The sequence below is a fragment of the Larimichthys crocea genome, chromosome III (assembly GCF_000972845.2).
Source record: "Larimichthys crocea isolate SSNF chromosome III, L_crocea_2.0, whole genome shotgun sequence".
Taxonomy (NCBI): Eukaryota; Metazoa; Chordata; class Actinopteri; family Sciaenidae; genus Larimichthys; species Larimichthys crocea.
The window spans coordinates 26,949,873-26,972,339 of record NC_040013.1 but is presented as its reverse complement, the minus strand read 5'-3'; the positions used below and the strand labels follow the sequence as shown (position 1 = coordinate 26,972,339).

At 40.3% G+C, this 22,467-nt stretch overlaps 1 protein-coding gene across 3 annotated transcripts in view; it reads right to left on the bottom strand.

The window, feature by feature from the left end:
- The window catches only part of edil3a (EGF-like repeats and discoidin I-like domains 3a), a 102,887-nt gene extending 97,557 nt beyond the window's left edge, over window positions 1-5,330 (bottom strand). For all 3 annotated transcript variants that reach the window (XM_027278011.1, XM_027278012.1, XM_027278013.1), the window contains exon 1: window positions 4,880-5,330. In XM_027278011.1, the coding sequence (XP_027133812.1) occupies window positions 4,880-4,943 (64 nt within the window). In that variant the 5' untranslated portion in view covers window positions 4,944-5,330. The remainder of the gene's footprint in view (window positions 1-4,879) is intronic.
- Between the last annotated feature and the right edge of the window lie 17,137 nt (window positions 5,331-22,467).

Sequence of the window (22,467 nt, the reverse complement as noted above, 5' to 3'; positions counted from 1 at the left end):
TCTTTGAAAGTTAAGGCCAGAGAAGCCTAAGGGCATCAGAAACCATGTAACTCCCTCTTACAACCAAAAAAAGCACTTTCTGTGAGACATCGAAAAACTTGAAGATTTGTCCTGAGCGGAACAGTCGAACAACTTAGACATACTGAGCGGGTGGATGGAAATGTCCCTGTACTTCGTGGGCGTACTGTGTGGAGCAGATGACCATGTAAAGAAATCTGTGACAGGTTGACGGCAAGGTGTGCGTGAAATAGAAAAGGCTGTTGGAAACATTGCACTGAGGGCAGTCCATTGTTCACAGATATTGCTTTTACAGATATTGACAAGAAGGTTATTAGACCACCATATATCACTATGTTGAATAGTGTGTAAATGTACCTGCTGCACATTTTGTGTTAAAAATGATTTGTCTAAAAACAATTTAAGGCCAACTGTACCATAAAATTGCATTATCTACTTCAGACTAAATGTGTTCTGTCTGGATGGCTTTAGATGTTCTTTATATAGTACTATTTTAAAAGGCCTGCGACAACAGAGTAGTGGCTTCAACAAACCCATGAACAAACCCCAACAAAATATTATAGCTGCTACAGTACATGTATTTCCAACAAGATATCATAACTTCATAATGTGTTAAATCTTTGCCACCCACATATACATACTATGAGCCTGCTCGTGCCTCCCAAAGTTGAGTTATTAATCGGGACAGAGTGGGATTACTTAAAACCAGCATGTGGTCCTATGAATGCTCGGAGCATGACAGGATGGGCTGCTGCATGTTCTTAGCTAAAGTACACTCAGTATGAAATGACACTACAAATGAAACATTCATGTAATCTTTGTAATGTTTCGGAGCGCTCTTTTCGGCCTTTGTATTTCTTCCAGGCACCGTCACGGTCTGAATTTTGACACTGGCATTAATAGAACGCTAAGAACATTGCTGCTTAAGCCAGCTGTCACAATGTTACATGCTGCTTTTGGTAAACGTTAGACGTTTAAACATGTCTGGGAAGGTTCATAAACGATTTTTATGAATAGAAACATCACATATTGATTTAAGGAGTGGGAGAAATGGCCTCGCATGAAAACAGGCTGATCGGGCTTTGTACAGTATGTCTTTTGTCTGCACGATGGTTTTATACACTGTTTCTTTTAACTCTCTGATGTACAAATGTAGAGTTGATAAGCCTGAAGTCACCTTGAAAATCTAGAACTGCGCCTAAAGCGTAGTACTTTGCAAACACTGATATTTTCATTGGGTGAGACACTTATGACTAGTCAGGTCAAGTACAAAGACATAGCAAAACAACAGTGACACAGTCATTTTGTTTCTGTCTGAAAGTGCACGAGTGTGCGTTGACTCAGACAACTCATTTTACCACTGTGCTGCCCATCCTCATCTTTGGTAAGCACTTCCTGAGGATGTGTCCTTGCAACCTCTATAACCGTCCCTCTACTGCCCTCCCAATAAGTCAAGCATGAAATGTAGGCAGGACAACAGAGGCCAGACTACAGCCAAGACAAATAGCACTGTATCCATTAACTTGTCAGCACAGGAGACAAATGAACTCTCCTTCAATTATTAATGGGATTAAGGAACATCTGCGCTGACAATGAATAGCCCAATCAAGTTCCGCAAACATGAGGAACATAAAGACAGTAGCCAATGTCACTACAGCAGCAGGCGTAGGCTTTGTGGAAAGATTGATTCCCGTGTCGCATTTCCTTATGTGTGGGTTGTCGACCAATGAGCTGCTTTGATTCCTCTGGTTATCATGGCCGCCAATCTGACAGAGGTCAGACCTCTCTCGACTGATTGAAGACAGTGCCATTTAAAACCAGAGTGAAGGACACTGTAGAGGTAGTAACAAGCCATTGTTACTAAAAGTCACTTGTACATCAACCATAACCTTCAGTAGGGAGTGTGAATGTAATGAGCATTTAATGCATACATTCAACATCTTCCATTCATTTCTCAACCAAGGATGATTCGTTAATAGACTCAGTCATACATATTGTCTCCAAGGGAACAAAATCAAAGTTTATCTAGGGTTATTTAAAAAAAAATGTATAGATTTTTTGGCCGATTAATTCCTTGGTTAACCATTTTGTCTATAAAATGTCCAAAGAGAGAAAGTTGCAAAACCAGAGACAATATATTAATATTGCTTGTTATATTTAACCATCCAAAACCCAAAGTATGAAAATAGTTGTTTCATTTTCTGTCGTTTCTCTAATCAATTAATCAACTAATCACTGCTCCCAGCAATTCTATACTGCTGCAGTAAATTGTTTATAAATCTGAGGTCATATATCTGCAGTGATCAATACATCATGGAAATTATAGCCCACTGTCCATATACTGTAGTAAAATGATGTGCCGAGGAAAACGTAAGTGAATTAGCCTGCGCTGTGTCTTAAGTGGTCCGTGGCCCCATGATATACCAGGCAGTGTTAAGTTACAGCCAGCCAGCTTTTCCATCCTTCTCATTTCCAGCCAGGTCGATTGTTTCTCCAAATGTACCAGATGCTGCTGGCAAAGAAGTAGCTTTCTCCCCGTCTTCCCCTGAAGTTTTACACCGACGACAAATCAACAGTCTGCGAGCGTGATGAGCAACCGATCGAGCCAATCTAAACCCACAATCAAGCTACAAATGACAAGCTTCTTCAACTCTGCTGAGCGCGCGAGAGACCTCTGAGCGAAATGAACAGTGACCAACGATATTAACACTAATCATGATTTACCAATAGCAGACAATCACATCGCCTCTCCAGATGGCTGTCCATTTGCCTAAAAGCCTTTAATTGCGCAGCCATTATAACGAGGCTGAGACTAAAATTAAGATGCATAAAATTCATTAAAACTGACTCTCTAAACAAGCACAAAAGCATCTTACATTTCCATACAGAGGGCCCACTGGTGCGGTCATGTGCTTTGTCCAGGCGGACAAGCAGAATCCCAAACAATGTGTGGGAGTCAGCACCAGTAACCAACCAAAGGAAGTGATGTATTGCACACTGACTTGGAACAATGCAGTCTGTTTTACCTGAAGGCGAATGTTTCTACCCCATCAATTTGTTTCAGTGGACAGAGGCGCCCTGTGACATCTTCAATAGAGTGTTTGTTAGCAGCTGTCTCCGAGGACACCTATCTTTAAGCAATGAGAAATGGTAAGTACAACAGATCACAATGCATTCTTTCTCTTTCTTTCTTTATGGCGAAGAGTTTGAATGAGGTTGGGTCTTTGGAGCCATTTCACAGGATGTCTCTGGGATATCTGAAAGAAGAATAAAAATACATCCCAGAGCTGTAAAATAACTGAAAGGGTGACCACAGTAGCTCCAAGGATGCTCAGGCACAGATCAGATATTGTTAACACCCTCTATCCACCTCCATCTGCTGCTAAAAACCAGCCCCTCGCTGTGGATGAGGTTACAGCTATACTCCATCTGGAAACAGATGGACAAAAATCCCTTTACAATACCACAAATTTAACAGGTATATGATTAATTGAGGGACAAGTTCAGGGTGTATTTTTAACTCACTGAGCCTTGAAACAAGTCGACCCACAGCACCACGGCTCCCTGCTTCTCCTCTGCATTCATTATGCCAGCCTACCAGGGAGTATTACGTCTTGTAAAGGCTGACTCGGAGTTGACACTGCGAGGCTTATAGCCTTAGAAAGTCTGCTTAAGGCACTCTCCTGGTGTAGAGACAGAGGTCTGTCTGACATGTGTGACTCCTGAGGCAAGCATGTTGCTAAATGAGAAGAGACAGGGAGGATGGCATGACCCACTTCTATAAGGGCTACACTGCTTTCTTTACACAAATCCCACAGGTACTGCTCTGCAATGTTCGTAGGAAAATATTCAGCGGGCATAAATATTCCCATCACCAGAAAACTGGATGGGCAAATAATGGGGAGGTGTTTGTGGAATGATATGAATGCTGATCCGGTGTAAGCATTCAACAATCCCCTCTCTACATGTCCGTTTTTTTTTTGTACATTAGACCTGCAATGCATAATTGACCTTCTCTCATCCTGATCAATAATGGTACCACGATGCAACTAAAAAACGGGAGGCTCTCGAGCATATCTCCTCTAAGTGATAGCATCTGGGCAACATGCAAGAAATCTTTCCATTTATCTTCTTTTCTTTTCCTCTTAATTCAGTTTGTTGAAGAAAGAAAAGTGGCGTGTTTTCGGTCTTAATCGACCGGCAGGCTCTAATCTGCAAGCTTCTTTTCTATCCTGTGGAAGGATCAGAGAGGAGCGAAGCGGAACAGCTGAAGATGATCACTGCGAGGGCGCACAAAAACACTGGAGCAGTGCACGTTTAATGCCTCCAAATGTGCGCGCCTGATGCACGGACCCTCATCTCTTGAGAAATTACGCACACACAAAAAAACGACTCAAACAAGTGTCCTTTAAGGAACACAAGTAAACCAATTAACTAACGAGTCATGTACAGCTGCAAAAAAAACCTGTGCTGACAGTGACAGGGCTGCTCATGTGCCGCAAACAACACAGGCTCCCCACGCACAGAGATTTGATCCAAATGGACATGATGGAGGAGGATGCAGACATGATTTCACACTGAAACTTCACGGGTGGAGAATCTATGAAATCACCCTTATTATGTAGAGTCTTTATTATCTGCCGTGCCCTCAGCATTTCTCTAAGCACATTATATGTTGCCCTGCTGAACACAATCAATCCACTTGGCCACTTTCATCATGTAAATATGCTGCCATCGCTATTGATCAGTCTGTGGTGCGTTCCCACGCTAAATGTGCATGTGTGTGTGTGTTTTTGACAACGATTATGACAGACAGTCACTTTTTATCCCCCCCCCCCTCTCTCTCCTCTTCTCCACTCACCTTTCACATGCTGCGGGACAGCGACGCTCAAACACAGGGCGATGGAAAGGAGTAGCGGTCCCATCCTCTCTCGCAATAAACAGGTCTGACTTCCAAGGTTATGTGGAGATGTGGTTTTGAAAAAAAAAAATATATCACGGAGCAATAAGCCAAAAGTTCTCCTCCTCCGTTCGCTCTCGCTGAGCTGTGGGATTTGTCCTCCGGGAGCTTTTGTTATACGTCCTCTCAGGTAAAGTCCTCCTGTGTGATAAAGTCAGCAGTGAGACGCACACACCACCTGGATTCTGTTTTTTTTTTTTTTTTTCCTTTCTTCTCCTTCTTCGTGCAGGAGCAAGTGAAGTGTGCCTGCCGGGTCCCCCTCCTCCGCTCCTACCGCAGTGGTGCGATGTAGTGGAGAGAGCGACGTGTGCGCTCAATGCTCCCGGACAACTCCCGTCAAACCTCCCCGAGTTAGGTTAGTCATCACTTCCTGCACTGAACTTCAAAATAAAACTCGGCCATTAATTGATTCTAATAAAAAAAAAACGATGCATTTGACTCCTAGCTTTGTAAAAATTAGTTCAACACTACCCATGATGCTTATTATTTATTTTATATTTGGCCATTTTATATACACAAATTGCTCATTTTAATCTACAAAGTTCAGTGTTTCACTAAACAGGCTATTTATTGTATTTATATTTGTATTATTATTTAATGACACATATAGTTCTACAGCTATGGACTCCTTAGCTGTTTATTTTTCAAATTAAAAAAATAAAATAAAGTTTTTGTTTTGAAATACAGTCATCTAACATCCCGGTGAAGCGGTGCTCATTGACGCAGCTTCAAGGACAATCCGTTTGGCTCACCGGAGGATGTGCGCTTCACGGTCGGTCACAGCAAACCGACTGGGGCGCTGTCTCGCTGATGGAGACAGCTCTTCCTCCTCCTCCTCCTCCTCCTCCTCCTGAAGAGCACAAAACGGCTGCCGGGTTGGGACTTTAAATTGTATAATCAGTCTCTTCAGCCTTTCCTTAACCTCTTTTTTTGTTTTTGTTTTCCATTCCCCATGGCTTCCCTTTCAAGCCCGAGGAAGCTGGATGTCTCAAGTACCCTTCTCTGCAAACGCCTTGTTGAGTTTTAAAGTGCAGGTCTTCAACCTGCATTACCCCAAAATCTTTAATTAGGCGATTCGTAATGTCAACAAGATGTTAATGCAGAGAGTTCCTTATGAACATTCATAACTATACATCTCTACATCTTATCTCATAACATCCATTGTGTTCTTACTGTGATACTGAGGCACAATAAAGACACAATGAACACATTAAATAGTTCTCCCACATGCTTATTATGGCTCCATGAATGACAGGAACACCAGTCTAGACTATTTCATATCCCCTTTCATGTTGAAAAGTCACTTCAGCCACTTAGAGAAATGAAACATGAACTGATGATCCCTCTGAAAGGTTGATCCTAATGACCAGCTTGGGATTTCATCCTTCCATCTATTCGGACAACGCTGACAAGGCACTGATGAAACTAGAATGTAAACTGCGGTAGGTGTCTCAGTGAGCGGTGGCATTTTCAAAATTAGATTATTTCCACCAGCGTGGCATCACACTGATTGCCCATGTGCCATGTGTGATATTTCAGCCGCCCCTGATTGGATTTTGATGAAAGTTGGGGTTAAACTAATCTGACAATTGCACTTTAGAGAGCTCAAATTTAAACAGATTAACTCTCGGCTAGGACTATAATTACAGAACAAATCAAAAGATATTTTTCGCTTTCAAGATTTCAGTGGAACAACGTTCTTTTAGATTTGATGTCCTTCATAGGTGACATTTACTGTAGATCAATACCGGGTCGTTCGTGAGAACACATTTTTAATATTTGTGAACTCAGTCTCAGACTTTAAGCTGATGTCATCCAACAGCTCATAGTTTTTAGCTTGACCTTGAGGTGTTTTGGAGCTCCTCATCATGAATCATGAACGATATCAAGTGTCTTATGGGATAATGTAGACAGAGACCTATAACTGTACACGCTTGGTAAAGACCTATAAATCATCCGCAGTGCCCACAATAAAGTCAGCTATCATCTTAATGAGAGGCCGCCCTCTATTCCTACAATCACAGCACCTCCCTATGTTTCCTTCCTATCATTCTCAGTGGAAAACGTGATCTCTTTATCACCACTAAGGAGTATTACTAATGAAAAGAAAACTACAAATAGTTCTGTGGATCAGTACAATTTATGAATCCATCTGATGCTAATCCTGCATGTGAAGACATTCACTCAAACTAAACTGAATCAGATAAACATAATAGCAGTTTTCCATCTGATTAGCTAGTGCGCATTTAAAATCCTAAAACACAAGACACAAAACTCCTCATTAGGCTCCAGTTTCATCTGTGCCAGAGAGAAAGAGAGAAAAACCAAACAACAGAGAGATGATCAGAGAGAATTGGTCACCAGCACAGAGGCTCGCTGGTAAATCTGTAAACAAGTACAGGCCCCTTGACCTCCTCATGGTCTCCGCTGCCAGCCTACACACTGAACACGGCTCCAACAACTGTATTCTGTAAATCCTCCGCATCTAAACCTCGCCACGTCCAGTCCAGTCTTCGAAACTCAACTCATCTCGTCTCCTTTGCCCTTGTGTTTCCCTTGGCTTGTCGAGAGGCTGCAGCTCAGACCAGTGAATCCTCTTCAGCTCACATCCATCCTCATTTAGGCCACGGGGACCCATTTAGGATGAGCAACGGGCTGGAAAACACAGTGACCTTCTCATATTTGACTCATTTACTGCTTTTTTTATTTTATATTTCAGACACTAAAAAAAACGGACGCCGTTTTTTGATTTCTAGCAAAAGTTACAGACTTGGGGAGGAGTGGTTGCTGTTTCTCTTCCAGCAATAATCCACACCTTGAAGGGCGTAGAGATTTTATCCTTTCATCCCAGTGAACAGGGGGAACGTTAAAGCACCTTAATAATGAAGACGTAATCTCAAATTGAAACTTCATGGGTGAAGAATCTATGAATTCAGCCCGAAAACGTACTATTGGCTTGAGACTTTGTTATCTACCGTGCCCTCAGCATTTTCATAACCGCAGTTTTAATGAGGTTAACCTCTCTAAAACAGTGGATGAGGGTTTTTTATTCCTTGCCTGGCCATGTTTCTATCAGTATGCTCCCTCTCCTTTCTCATTCCCTCTGTCTCTCACAGGGGGGAGACGAGTCTTTTCTTTTTTTTTCATATCCACTCACTCCCTCTGTCATCTCCCATGTCTCCAGGTTCTCGTGCTCTCCTTCCCAATCAGACTGCTTGAGTTATGTTCAAGGCCTCCCCTCTTTCTCTGTGCGCTCACCACAAAGACAGCCTAACAAAGGCCTAAGGCAGAGAAAGAGAGGAGAGACAATAAAAGGGAATGGAGAGGGCAGTGGTGGTGGTGGTGGTGGTTAGAAGGCTGCCGATGGTGGTGGGAGGGGGAAGAGAGGGGCACAGATCAGGATGGAAACAGCGAGATAGTAAAGGAGATGAATGAAGAGAGCGGGAGAGACAGAGAGAGCGAGGGGCAGATTGAGACAGTAAGAAAGGCAAGCAACACTAAATTAGATGCTCTTGGAGAAGAGACAGTGAATTAATTCCAAAGAGAATATTGCATTGTGCCGTCTCTTCCCTTTCTCTCTCAGCACTGGGACACAGAGCGAGTTATGTGTTCCCCAACAGGCTCCTCTGTCTCTCTCTTCTGTTCGTCCCAGACAGTTCACTGTCATCTGCTCATCCCTTCCCTCTCTTTGTCATTCTGCTTGTTATTTCACTTCTTTTTTTTTTTCTCTCAACAAACAGAGTGTGAATAATACAAATGCACCAAAAATGAGATTTTGATTGAAGCTATGATTGTGATTTTCAAATTTCTTTAAGCATTTGAACTTTTTTTGTCTGCTCTAATAGCACTGGGTATTTCATCTCTAAACAATGAACAAAAAAAAAAGAATAGAAACTGTCAAGACACTGCGTTAACAAGTTTGTTATACTCTTAGAATGTCATCCACATCCACTGATTTTCTTTTTTTAGTCTTGTGGAGTGAATGAACCATGATACATTGCCTCACAAGGAACATTTTCCATAACTCGCCCCCACTGTGTGACCATAATAACGATGATCTGCCACTGTGCACCCCATCCCATCTGTTTCCACTACGAATACGTCCAAGGCAGCAATCTGGTGGTTGCCTGAAACACTGGCCTGAGCCCCCACATCCAGAAACCTGCATTTCATATTTAAACTAGGGGTTGGAGAATTATAATATTTGGTGGCTGGGTTTGCTGAGTAGTCAGCTATGCTCCGCTGACGTTCCACTCTACAAAGTTTTTGTCGGTTTGTGCTGAATGCATAATAGAGTGATATACATCAGGTTCTACTGAATGACTGACACAGGATTTCACATTATTCTAAACTTTCCTTCTTATAGCTTATTACCATTGGCTAATTAGACAGGAGTTCAGACTTTGAGTCTTGTCAGACATCTCTTTTGTGATTGAACATCTAACAGATTTAATGAGCTGTGTGCAAGTATCCTATACAGTACATGTGCGCATAATGCATCAATGGCATACTTTCACTTCTAAGTTTTTAAGTGACTGCAAAGATCAATTAGCATCTGAAAATATTTTAATTTCACAGGCATCACAGGCAAGAGCTGAAGACAGCAACAATCAATCGTGTGAGATGCTAAAACAAATGTTTCAAACAGTCAAATATTGGTTGCCCAGCTCCGCAAAGCTCCTTTTAACTTAAGATTCCTGAAATCAAGACGATTTAGCAGGGTGTTATTTTAACAGACTCAAATTTCTTCTTGGGCTTCGCACTGCTTTTAATTAAAGACAGCTTCGTTTATTCAGATTTCCAGGATTCTGTTTTGATTATAGTTTGGATGTGTGTAAAGACTTAAAGGGAGGACGCATTTTAAACAGACTTTGTTGATGTTACATAACCGCTGAGGATCGAGGATAGACGTTTACCTGCAAGTTAGCAGTTTTTTCTTCTGAGACTGAGCAAATCTCTTCTTCACGGCTGCGGCTTGGGACGGAAGAACAATTTATAGAGATGACGCTTTACTGAATACTTAACTTCAAAGCCTGCATAAACACACATTGTAATCATGACATACACACACACCTGTTTGGATACACTAAGCAGGCCATAGTTAAAGCACAAATGCACGGTTATGCCGTGGAGTGTTTCTTTAAATCTGTGAGTCTCAGTTCCCACACCACAATGCCACATATCAACAAAGGCAAACGGCTTGGAAGCACTATATTTCTTGTGCAAAGATCAATACGCTGTTCACCTGCATGAGACAGCAGGATTTATAATGTAACAATGTGAGTTATGAGAAGTCCTCCCATCGCCCTCCTCCACTACCCTGATAATCAAAACCTTGCGTAAACACTACCCTCATCAACCACAAAATGCCAAGCTCCCCTCCCATCGCTTATTTCTTAACTATTAGAACCAGGCCCAGCAAAATGCCCACTAATAGCCACTATATAGGCCAAGAGGAGCCCTTACTGATTAAAAGTGTTGCCTTGTTTTGTACAGATCCCGAGTGAACTGAGTTAATTACAGCTTGGTTAGTTTGAATTGATCAGTATTTGAATCAATCATCCGTTCCATTGCTGGCAGGCTGATCAGATCAACAGCCGCGGTATACGGACGTATTTGGCTCTGCTCTGCTTTGCATCTTTTCAGCTGTGAACACGAATAAATGCAGACAATGGAAGGTAGGCTGAGGGATACAAATTTAATATTGTAGTAATATACTACAATATTAAATTTGTATCCCTGTGTATCTTACGTGCTCTTTTTAGAGAGTGTGTTATGAAACAGGAAGACCCATTTAAGTGTTCCTGATGAATATGCTTTATAACAAGTAATTAAGGGAAATATATTTCAGTGTCAGCTGAGATGTTAAATCTTGGTTGAAGTTTGTTTTTTAGCAAGAAGCACTAGCAGCTGGCCCATGTTTGCCCTCTGTACTAACCTCAGTCTAGACAAACCTCTTAAAATCCATTCTGCCAAAACCAAAAATATCTGGAGGAAACTTGAGTCACAAAGAACTTGGGCTTTGATTTGGATTTTCCTAATGGAAGAGTTCCCTCAAGGGTTGCTGCAATGTCCACGTCTGAAGGACGTCAGCACGAGGGTGGCGTCAGAGCACATCTTTAACCTAGGCAATAGATTCAATCAGGAGAATCATTGGTCTGTGCTACAACTGCCTGAAAATAAATTGCATCAGTGGTAATGTGAGGGATAATGGTTAGGGTTTCAGGTAAGGAGACATCATGCTTCAGTGAACTGCTTATAGAACCATTTACAGAGGCTACTGAAGGCGTCTGTTCCAGTGGAACCATGGAAAGCATTTACTGACACCCAGAGGGTCTCACATATTATTAAGCTGCACGCAAAAGGCATTTTGGGAATCACATGAGTGTGTATTTGTGTGTTTATTGCTTGTCGAGCAAGCGTGCTCGTGGATTATTTGCTTGTGATTGTGTTTGTGCAGTATTTAAAGTGTAATAAAAAGACACCATTCGGTTTTATGGCAGTTTGCTCAGAGTACTAAAATAATTATGAAATACATCAAAGGATTCCTAAACTACTCCTTTTAACCAAATGGTGACCAGTTAAACTGACTATGTAAAGTGTGTCTGCATGCATGTCATCTCATGAGCTCATATGGACAACAAGTTTGGGTTATTTGAGTCAAATGTAACCTTAAGCCTAAGCATAACCAAAGAGGTCAGTAGTGTGTGAAATAATTCAAGGAAACAGACTTGATTTTTTGGAAATCCAGTTTTTAGTTTGCTACTGCTAATGCAGCCGGCATAAAGCATAAAGACTGACAACAGGTGGAAAAATCTAGCCTGGCTTTGGAGTCTCCGATGGTTGCCAAGAAACTGACTCAAACCAAGAAATAAGCACCTAACTCCACGTAAAACAGCAAATCTAATCAAATATTTACATTTTACAGAGATTAAATTACTGCATAGTGAGTTTCCCGTTATAAGCTAAATTGGCTGGTGGCAGCTTTGCTGAATGCTATCGATCTTCTCAATTAATTGTCAACAAAGCAAAAATGCATTTTTCCCCAAATGTCTAACTATTCCTTTAACACTAAAGAGGAAGTTTTCTCATTTATAGTCTTTTATGCAGAAAAGAGTGCGGCTGCTCTACTAACTGAGCTAAACGCCGCCCCTGATGTGCTGATTTTCAGCAAGTGGAAGGGCTTTTTCCTACTTTTCTCTAAAGGTTTCTCAGGGATTCCAAAGCCAACAACACTGAAAAACACACTGTAATGAGCTAGTTGCCCAGTGGCTCTTTTCTACTAAAAACAAAGAGAACACCTGGGTTTGGATTGCGCTGAACTTCAGTCATTCATTTCAAATGCTGTTTTAAGCTTTCGACTCAAAGTATGAGTAAATGTTCCTGAGCCTCTGAGCACTTATAAAGCTGTTTTTCTTCCCACAGGCCAGGCGCAATGATGATGATACATCTTACGCCAAGGCAAATGCAGTCACTCTGTGGGTGGAAAAGGAGGAGATGAAAGAGAGAAACATGAGGTGACACACAAGCTTCCATTTACAGAGTAAACAACGGCATCCCAGTGTTTACTTTCTCACGTGTGAAAACTTTTTTTTCTGTTTTATTTCTAAGCTGGATTATTGAATAACCTGAGGAAAGTGTCAACATAATGACAGCAAATGTCATAATATTAAATGTCAGTTTGGCTCTTTAAAAAAAAAAAAGTATTGTTCAATTCTTCTGTGGGAGGATGTTCAACTAAGATGAACTTATTCTTGCAAAAATTTAAGCAACTCATGTACTCTGCGAAATGTATTATTCAGAGACTATGTAAAGACTATATTTAATATGTCAATAACTTACAAAGCTGTGATAACAAAGCCCTTGAAAAATAAAACAGGAAACAGTAAAAAGAAAGGAGCCAAGAGCAATCCACATTGACGTGCATCCCAAACTGAGCACCTCATTTATAATGGAAACAAGCATATGGGTATGTTCAACAATCCAATGCCCTTGTATTAGTATGCTACAGTGACATTCCTTTAACTTGTATTGATAGAGAACAGTACCTTGGAGACCAGAATCCTTGAAAAGCGGTCTTTTCATGGCAGGTAATCATCCAGAACAGAACTGATTTTTTTGTATTTAGTTTCCAATCTTAACCGTAAAAACACAAAATACTTTTGGTTCAAACCAATGAAAAATACAATGCCTTGACATCATGTGCTCTGCAGGTTTATTTGGAGAGACAGTGGGAAGGTAGATGTTAAGGTTTAATCCCTGCATCGCCATTGAACGCCTTGGCAAAAACTATTAAATGGTCGATAAGTTAAGCAGAGCCAGGATGGCCACTGACATGACAGCGCCATTGGTCCCTGGGTTACGATCAATATATCGACCCTGCTTGCGGATACTGTCCCTCTTTTCTCAACGGATTCTTCCTCCATCACATGGTCTGAGGCTGAACCCTGCAAGATGATAGCTGTCAGGGATTGTTTGCGTCCATTCTCACCCAGCCAGGCATATAAAAGTATGTTTATGTGCCCCACCGGAATATGTAAATAATTCAGAGGTTATGCAAGGGATTGTCTTGGCTGGGGCTGTGTCAAGCAGTGAGAAACTCTGCTAGGCAAAGGGTTTTCAATTTTCTCATCCCAGCCCCCTATACAAAGCAATACACTTGACATTTTTCCATTCCAATTCAAGAGCCATCTTTGAGCAGAGTAAGCCTTCTAAAATTTGTTTCTTCTTCCCTTAGAGGTCTGGAAAACAGCTGTGGGAAGCCGAGGATGCTGCGGGTAATTAATACACTGTTGGTGAAAGCTGGCGACACAAAATCCACTTTTCCTCATTGATAAGGAGATTTTAGCCTTTCACAAGACTTCTGAAAATGCCAAGTTACAATGCAAGAATATTATTTCTAATGAATTTGGATACAGTTCAGTTGGCCTCAACCCAACAGTACAGTAAAATGTTCAAAAATATACACAAGCTGTCCTCCTCACAAATTACAGTGTACAGTTTAATGTTTTAAAATTGCAATCATATGCTCTGTGTTAATTGCAGCATATTGCTGACTATCAGCAAACATGATCCTCCAAACGCTAAGAATAATCTAATATACAGACATGTTAAGAAAACACATTAAAGTGAATGAATTTGGCCACATAATATTTGATAAGCTGCTCACACTCTGCAAAGATATTCACTTTCAAACTCTTAAAAAAAAAAAAAAGTTCTTCACATCTGTGACCGAGTTAAGACTCAACAAAAAAAAACATGCACTCAAGCACGTCCTACCAGCAGCTGCTGGATTTGAATTAATATCAGCATCCAGGCTCTGAATTATCATTTTGCAAGGCAACCCAAATTAACCATTCTGAGTCAAAGCGGGTCCATAAGTACAGCAGAACCTGAACGGGTCCCCACCACTAACCACCCACATAGGTCTCCATGAAAAACAGATCTCAGGGGGCATAAACTGGAAAATTCTTATACATTTTTCTTTTCCTGCATATTTACCACAGATAATCGCACACATTGCTTCTAGTGTTTTCCCCCCACATGGTTGATATTTACATATTTGAGGTGTGCACACAGACGTACAGTACATGTTCATACAAACACACACACAGACGTGTGCAGTTCTGTACACACACAGTGAATATTTCGTAAATGTCAGTTCAATGTCAACAAATGATCACAAGCACAAATACGATGCTTTGATCTGAATCTAGCGTCAATACTTTGGCAAGAGAATGCCAGCATGGATGATGAACTCTGTTATGAAATGGTTCAATAATAAGGAACACTCATTGTTCCTAATTAAATAGAAGCCATCCCAAGAATCAAAGTGAAATTTAATGCATTATTGTCTATTGCTTTCCATTTTTTAAAAATTATATATGTATTTTCTACATTAAGTGGATTGTTTTTCATTATTCATTTCATTGCCAGATCATAACCAAATCAGATGGCATAAAAGCACTGAACAGGCCATTTTTTTCTCATTAGGGAAAAGCATTGACTGTGACTAACTTAAATGCTTTTCCCTGGGATTGTGCTTTGAAATCTACTCACATTTTCACGGCAAAAAGAAATCCAATCCAATCAAGTTCGAGGTGAACAGTGAAACAGTGTCTAAGACTGTACAAGGTTTCATTGTTAAATGACCTTGATGTCTTGTTGGCCCGCTTGACTGAATTTAGAAATTGTTATTTTAAGTTTAGGTTTGAGCTGAGACCTTGCCAAATTGCAATAATTTTACTGTGTGATCAGGACAAACCCAAAATAGAAAAACAGGATTTGATCCCCTCGAAAGTGGTTCCTCTGGTTTGGTCAATACAGTGGTGAGCAGTTAGAACATTTAACTTTGTTGTTGCTGGCTTTTGTTTTTAGGGGGCATGCTAGAGTGGAGTTAACCTCATTAATCGAGTTTTCAGTTGAACTAGAACAAAAACAAACTGAGTGGACAATAACAAACAGAAACAGCATGGATGCGAGTGCATATAGAAGCACTGTAGAGTGACCAACACAATAAGAACCACTGACCTGAGACAAACCACAGTTTGCATGCAATAAAACTGTAGGCTCCACATGTTTGGATCGCTCTCTTGTTTTCTCATGAAAAGTTGGCAGCACTCGTGAAAGCAAGACTTTGGGGAGTTACACTTGTGTTTTCTTACTATCTGAGGAACTGCAGCTGCTTTCCACTAGAACGCTTTGGGGAGTGTACAAGGATTTTGTTCTTGGTGTCAGACATGCTGCTGACATGTGACTGTAATGTCACAGTTTGAGATAAGCAGAGGAAGAGATGGCATAGCAACATAAAACTCATAGCCTCTCACTTTCCATAAGCTGCAGGCCAAACACCTGACTACTCATTTAAGTCCAACCCGCTATTGTATTATATAAATTTATGATTAGAGTAAAAACAAGCTGCAGTTCACAATGTGAGCACATTTTACGACACCTAGTCTCTGCTTCATAACAGTATGAGCAGCATGACCTGTCTTTATCAGTCCTAACCGCACATGCTCTATATAAATCTGTGTATGCTCAGCTAAGCTGTTGTGTCCCACCGAGTAGAGAGTGCACTCTTCCTCAGTGTTTTACAAATATTACAACATAATTGATGACTAAACACATTAAAAGTTGCACTGACTGCACGGACAGGCGACATCCTCATTAGACAAACTACTTTGGGAAAACACCGGTGGCAGCAACTTGATGATTGCACAGTAAGTACAGTAAACTACTGAAAGTGATGCATTTTCCATATGCGACTCTCAGATGTTTACGGGTTAATGAATGAAGAAAGAAATTAATGAATTATGATAAACCTCACACTGAAGATGTCAATAAATAAACAAACACAAAAAGGTTTTATGATTCTTAATTACCAATTACAGACATAAGACCAGTTATCTGTTACAATAATTGCTTTATGTTTACAATCAGGTAGGCAAACTCATTAAAATATGCAATAATTAAGGTCAGAGTAATGAAATGGCGGCATTGAAATGGTGAATCTTGCTGACCTTTTTTTCCTCACTGCCTGCGATGTGGCGAAATATTAAAGGTTTGTTATTTCCTGTGGAATACACATCCTGGTGTATGCTTGTTATTCCCTGCTAACTACTGTACGCATGCAAAAGAAGGGACACTGAGGATTTTTCACAAGTAGATGCGAGCTTTTATAATTGGAATGAAAAATTGAGAACAAAACCATTCATGGGATTTGATGACAATTTGGACTGTAAATAGACTCTGAGCACATCAGAGACCCAGAAACGAGCGTACAGTAGTCTGAATCCCCAAAGTTATTTTAGATAAAATGAATCCCCTGTTGACACACAACATCTCAAACTCTCAGCACAATGGATGAGTAACCGTTCTGTTTACCTGTCGCCTCTGAACCTCTCCTCCTCCCCTCCAACCAGCCAATGAGGCTGAATCTTGTTCATGGAATCCTACTGTACCTTCTCATTTTCTCCGTGTAGATTTCTGTTTGACTGATTTTCTGTCTCCGATGCCTCCATCACAAGCATATACGCGCACCCGAACACGTCTCACGCTGAACACAATCGAGCCCTCTCCCTCGTTTCCTCACAGCACGTCTGTCATGGTCTTTCTTTTAAGTGTTTCTCTTGTGTTGTCACCCAGGAGAGACGTCCCTGCATCTGTTTTAGGTCACGCTGAACATGAACACACAGCACTTGGGGGAAAAAAAAAGAAAAAAGGCTGCATTGTGTCAGATATCCACAGACCACAGGGTCACAATGGGATTGTCCAGAATCTATAAAACTACTAAGGGCAAAAGATAAAGTTCATCTGAGTCGAAAATGAATAGATGCCTTGGAAGAGAGTGTCTACAGTTCACTTTCTCTCTTTTGTTTGACTGATGTTTTCCCTACGGCCCTGAAAAGAAAGCACGAATAATAATGGATGAGCCCTTCTGCAGTTTGGATTATTCCCACCGGGAGTATCATGCGACTTTCAGGAACTGTGTTAAAATAATGAGTAATATAAAATGAACTCATGTGTTATGACATGAGTTCATTTTATATTACTACTCAGCCTCGCTTCGTTTAAGTCGAAGTCATCGTGGTAAATTGTCTTTGCTTCAACATTTTGATAGTTATTGCACGGTGTTACTCGTAATTCATCATCAACCTTTAAAGTGTTTCATAGTTACTGTTAAAAATGATATATCCGTGCTCATATTTTGCCTCCTGCTGGTAAACGTCAGGGAAGTGCACATGCCTGCGGGAGGGACTTGGAGGTGGGTGGAAAAAATGTAAGTTATGTTGTGCCTTTAGACCAGAGTTATTTCTGTGGTTGGAAATTCAACACAAAGAACAAAAATGAAAGAGGAAAATAATCTTTTCGGCTAATGTAACATCTACCTACCAACAGAGAAAATACTGCAGTTGGGTTAAAGGAAGACTTTTTACACATCAGTCTACAGCTCTTAAAAGTGCTACTGCACATGTGAAACAAGTTGGTTAAAACCTTTTTGGGTCCAGGGGGAGCTGCATGAAATCTGATAAATAACGTTGGCTGGGGTGAAGACTACAAGTTTGAAAATTTGAAGAAAAGAAAATCAGTGTGAAGTTAAAAGAAGTGAGGTTACCAGACCTCTGTTGCCTGTTCCTCATCTCTACTTGAGGCTAGCAGCTTGAGGCTACATTACTGGGATAACACAACCAAATCTTCAACCTAACTGTAGGCTGTCGAGTTGCCTTGTGGGTAACTTTTTTTTTCTTCTTTTTTTGGTTTTGCTGCACTGATTTTGATCTTTTTTTATATAATGTGGTGAATTAAATGCTCAACTGTAGAGTAGTCTTGTAATTAACAAAATATAAATGCTCAACTGTAGAGTAGTCTTGTAATTAACAAAATATTAATTAGCAATTTTTCCCTCTTTTGCCCTTTGAGACAAACAAAAAAAAGATTTACTCTGCGGTGATTTGTGCTTATCTCCTATCGGTTGCTTTTAATGGTACCGTTTGTCTTGATCATCCAGAAATGACTTTCATGATCCATAAAAAATAGATATTAAGCAAATATTACAAACATTTTCAACCACAAGGTTGTCATAGTCATATCAAGACAGATTCATGTTTTAGGAAATGAGAGGAACTTTCGTGCTACATTGGAATGAATGAGCAGCCGTTGTACCTCTATCATTGTATAAAACCTTCATGTGTCTCCTTCCATCCAAACCCACCACTGGATCTGGCAGCAGTCTGCAAACCGCTTCAAGAAGGCTTGTCATGGGAATGAAGTGGCTCTTGTGAATGAGTGCCACTTCAAACCCAGGAAAATGGTGTTTCCCTGCCCACTTCATCTTCAGTATGGGTGGCTCATTTCCAGAGGGTCTGCATGCATAATGTCCCATCACTATTGAGCATGTCTGAATATACAGCCCCCATGTTCTGTCTCTGACACAGATTGATAAGTCACCAGCTCCAGTCTCATTCGCATAGGTGCCTTGTGGCTGAGTTGGCTCACAAGCTGAGGACTGGAGACGTGCAAATCGGCATAAAACAAACTGACTGATTCCAGGGCTGGAACCAGACTAGTTTAGTAATTCTTACACTTATCAATATTTTGTTCTTTCAAAGTTAATGCACTGTGAAAAAAGTTGTTTTTTTTTAATTGCATTTTTATCTCACCAGGTGCCAGTCATGCCTTCTGGGGCTTTGTGCTTACAGCAGTATATGTATTAGAGGGACTTGAACTTTCTTGGCCTAGATTAAGACTCTCAGACTGCACTTAGTCTCATGCTGTGAGCCTCTTGAGGGAACTAGACAGCCTGTGAGGAAGTGTGCCTTAGAGGCTTAGCTCAGGGCACAAAACTTCCTTTAGTAGTAGACACCAGATTAGCACAGGCTCGTTTTATGAACCTAACCAGCATGTAAACAATATTATGACATACGGATGTAAAAGAAAGGTGAACTCTCAAAGATAGAACCTACTTGGAATATTCTTTTTTTTGTCAAATCAGACTTTAAAACTTGTTATTTGACAGCCAAAACATGTGTCCTGAATGCATCTTACTGTTAAGATTGTGAAAGAATATACTACTATTACCAACTATTTTGGTTTTTGGCTTTTTTTTTGGTTTTCAAGTCTGACTAGCATGTAGTAAGCAATCCAGTTATTCAAGGTCATCTCACGATTTAACACCTACAGAAACATGTCTGCAGAATATAAAGGGAGAGGCAGAAAAGAGCTGCTTTAAATTCGGATCTTGTAACAACCTGATGAAAATGGAGGGTAGTACTGAATCTAAAAAAAAAAAGGAAAAAAAAGAAAGAAATTTAAATAGTCATCTATCTGGGGTGTTCCACATTGTGTTCAGAGATGTGTAGTAATCTTAGAAAGCCACTGATGGTCCATGATATCCAGGGAGCAGTCTGTGCTTTATCTCTACAGACAGTATGCTCTGTAGTGCTCTGCAGCAGTGCCCTGCCTTTCCATACATCTGTGAGGGTTGCTGGTGAAAACAAAAGTAAATGCTGTGTGTCTGTTATGGAAACTCAATTCTGGCTGTACAGAGATGCTAAATGGTTACAAGCAGTACGATTTACTTTGGAAGTCATATGGTTTGGCTCTGTGTTGGGCTTTGGGGGATTATTTACAATGCTCTGTGCATGTTCGGTTGCCTGTACATGATTACAGCAGAATCGCTTTGCAATTTGAGCCATTGTTATCCTACGGTGAGAGAAATGTCAGAGAACTTTGCTACAACTCTCCTGTGAATGTTTCAAACCACAGCAAGTTTTACACCTCGCCACTGTTCTGGAAGTGAACATTTCTGCTGCTGACCTTTTCAATGCACGTCCCAGTCAGATTACAGATGACCCTGAAGTTTAAACAGGGAACAAGGCATTAGAGTTTCCAGTGTGTCAGATTTAAAATTAATTATTGATTTTTCTTTAACATGGATTTAAAGGAACAGTTTGACATTTTGGGAAATAACACCCATTTGCTTATCAGAACAGACTGATAGCACAATCAAGGGTAAATATGAATGTATGGGCAGCACTTGGTTAACTTAGTACATATGCAGAAAAGCACTAGCCTGGTTCTGTCCGAAGATAACAAAATCCAGCACCACCAAAGTAAGTTCGTCACAAAAGCGAATGTGTCTTTTCCAAAATGTCAAACTATTCCTTGAAAGTTTCTGATCGCAAATACAACCAATAGAACAAAATATTGCTACGTTACAGCTAAGGTAGGGGACACTGGAGAAACTAGGAAAAGTTGGCTAGATTTTGTGTCCAACAGAAAAATCCCACCTTCCAAAAGTCACTCCCAAAAAACATATTTCCATGTGTACGGACAGAGTACATGTGGGTAGGCATGTAGAGCAGACAATCATTTCATTTCATTCTGGCTGAATTAATCAGTTGGTTGGACTTGGTATATATATGTCTTTACATATTAGTACGTTGAGACAATTTCAACCTATATAACTAAAAAATGCTTCTGAAGCAGATCACCTATTCATACCTACTTTGTTATATGCAGAAGGTGTTTCAAACAGAAATAAACAAAAGCTTAAACTGTGGAATAAAACCCATATTTTTAGCCTTTTCTCTGTCTAAGAACAGCTGTGACCTGCATAATGCTCTTATTTTGAAGTCTCTTGCTTACTTCATCTTAACTGCTTTATTTATTTATTTATTATTTTTTTGCTTTAAGTCTGGGTTGCAAAGTATCTTAACCTCTTAAAATGTTACACTTAACTGCCTCTGCAGTCTCCATGTCACTTACATGCAATTACAGCATGCAGTGGGGATGTAGATGAACTTCCACACAGCGTGGAGGTCTTGGCTGCAAGCCAATGTCACATGCTAAGGACACCGTCTGCAATTAATATGTTGTGGTAAATAAAAGTTAAACCACTTTTTAGCTAAATTGGGCAACAGTGTTATGATCAACATAGTTTGTCTTCAGAAGCAAACGATACTGTTTCAGTGAGTTCAGGTGTAAATCTTGGAAACTGTTTTCCTTTACTGACCTTGACGTGGTACAACTTGTTGACAGATAAATGGCACCTTGTTGTACGGATATAAAAAGCAATTAAATTATTGTTATTTTCACGTGTAAGACCTTGAAAAAAACAAACATGACATTGTTACCTTTTCATTGCCTAATGTGATTTCTCTTGTCTCCCAACACTGTGTCTTTGTTCTCTTTGCTCCCTCTGTGCTCGTAGCCTCTCACTCCAGGGACAGCATGTGAACAACACACCAAACTTCTGGTGGGTGTCAGGAGAGCTGTCGCTGGTGACGTGTGCTGCATTTGTGTGTGTGTGTGTGTGTCTGTGTGTGTGTGTGTGTGCTTGCGTGCTCTCGTGTGTCTTTGCTGTTCACATCAGTGATATGTAGAGTGAGACAAAGCGTGAAGAAATTGTGTGTTGGTGTGTCTGCAATGAGAAGGTGTCTGTTAATCACAGCGTTTGTTTGTATGGGTAACCATGGCTGTGTGTGCAGGGGTTACCACAGACGCTATTTGCTTTTCCGTCTCCGTGCGAGCCTCTCTCCTCAGTTAAATGTGTAATTCTTGACTTTGATCTTGTTTTGCCATTTTAATTAAATTGATTTTTTTTTTTTAATGAATGAATAATTTATTTGATTTTACAACATCTCGGCTACCTGAAAGAAAATCACATTTTTACATAATTTTTAATAAATAAAAGAAAATTCTAAATGTAATAATTTTGGGTTTGGGGCCACAGGTTAAACAAGCCATACATATTTTTTAATACATAAGAGACAAAATAATTAATTGATTAACAATGATCAAGCAGGTCAGATTCGTCAATAATAAAAACATTTGTTTGTTTCATCTTTCACATACAATGGTCACCTAATACAGGCAATACTTACAGAAGTGTTAGAATGCTTTTATTTTTGTAGTTAAGTGGTATTGTGGCACGAAGCTGATGTTGGCTGAACCCTATAAACCAATAGAGGTCGGTGAAGCAGTGCTTT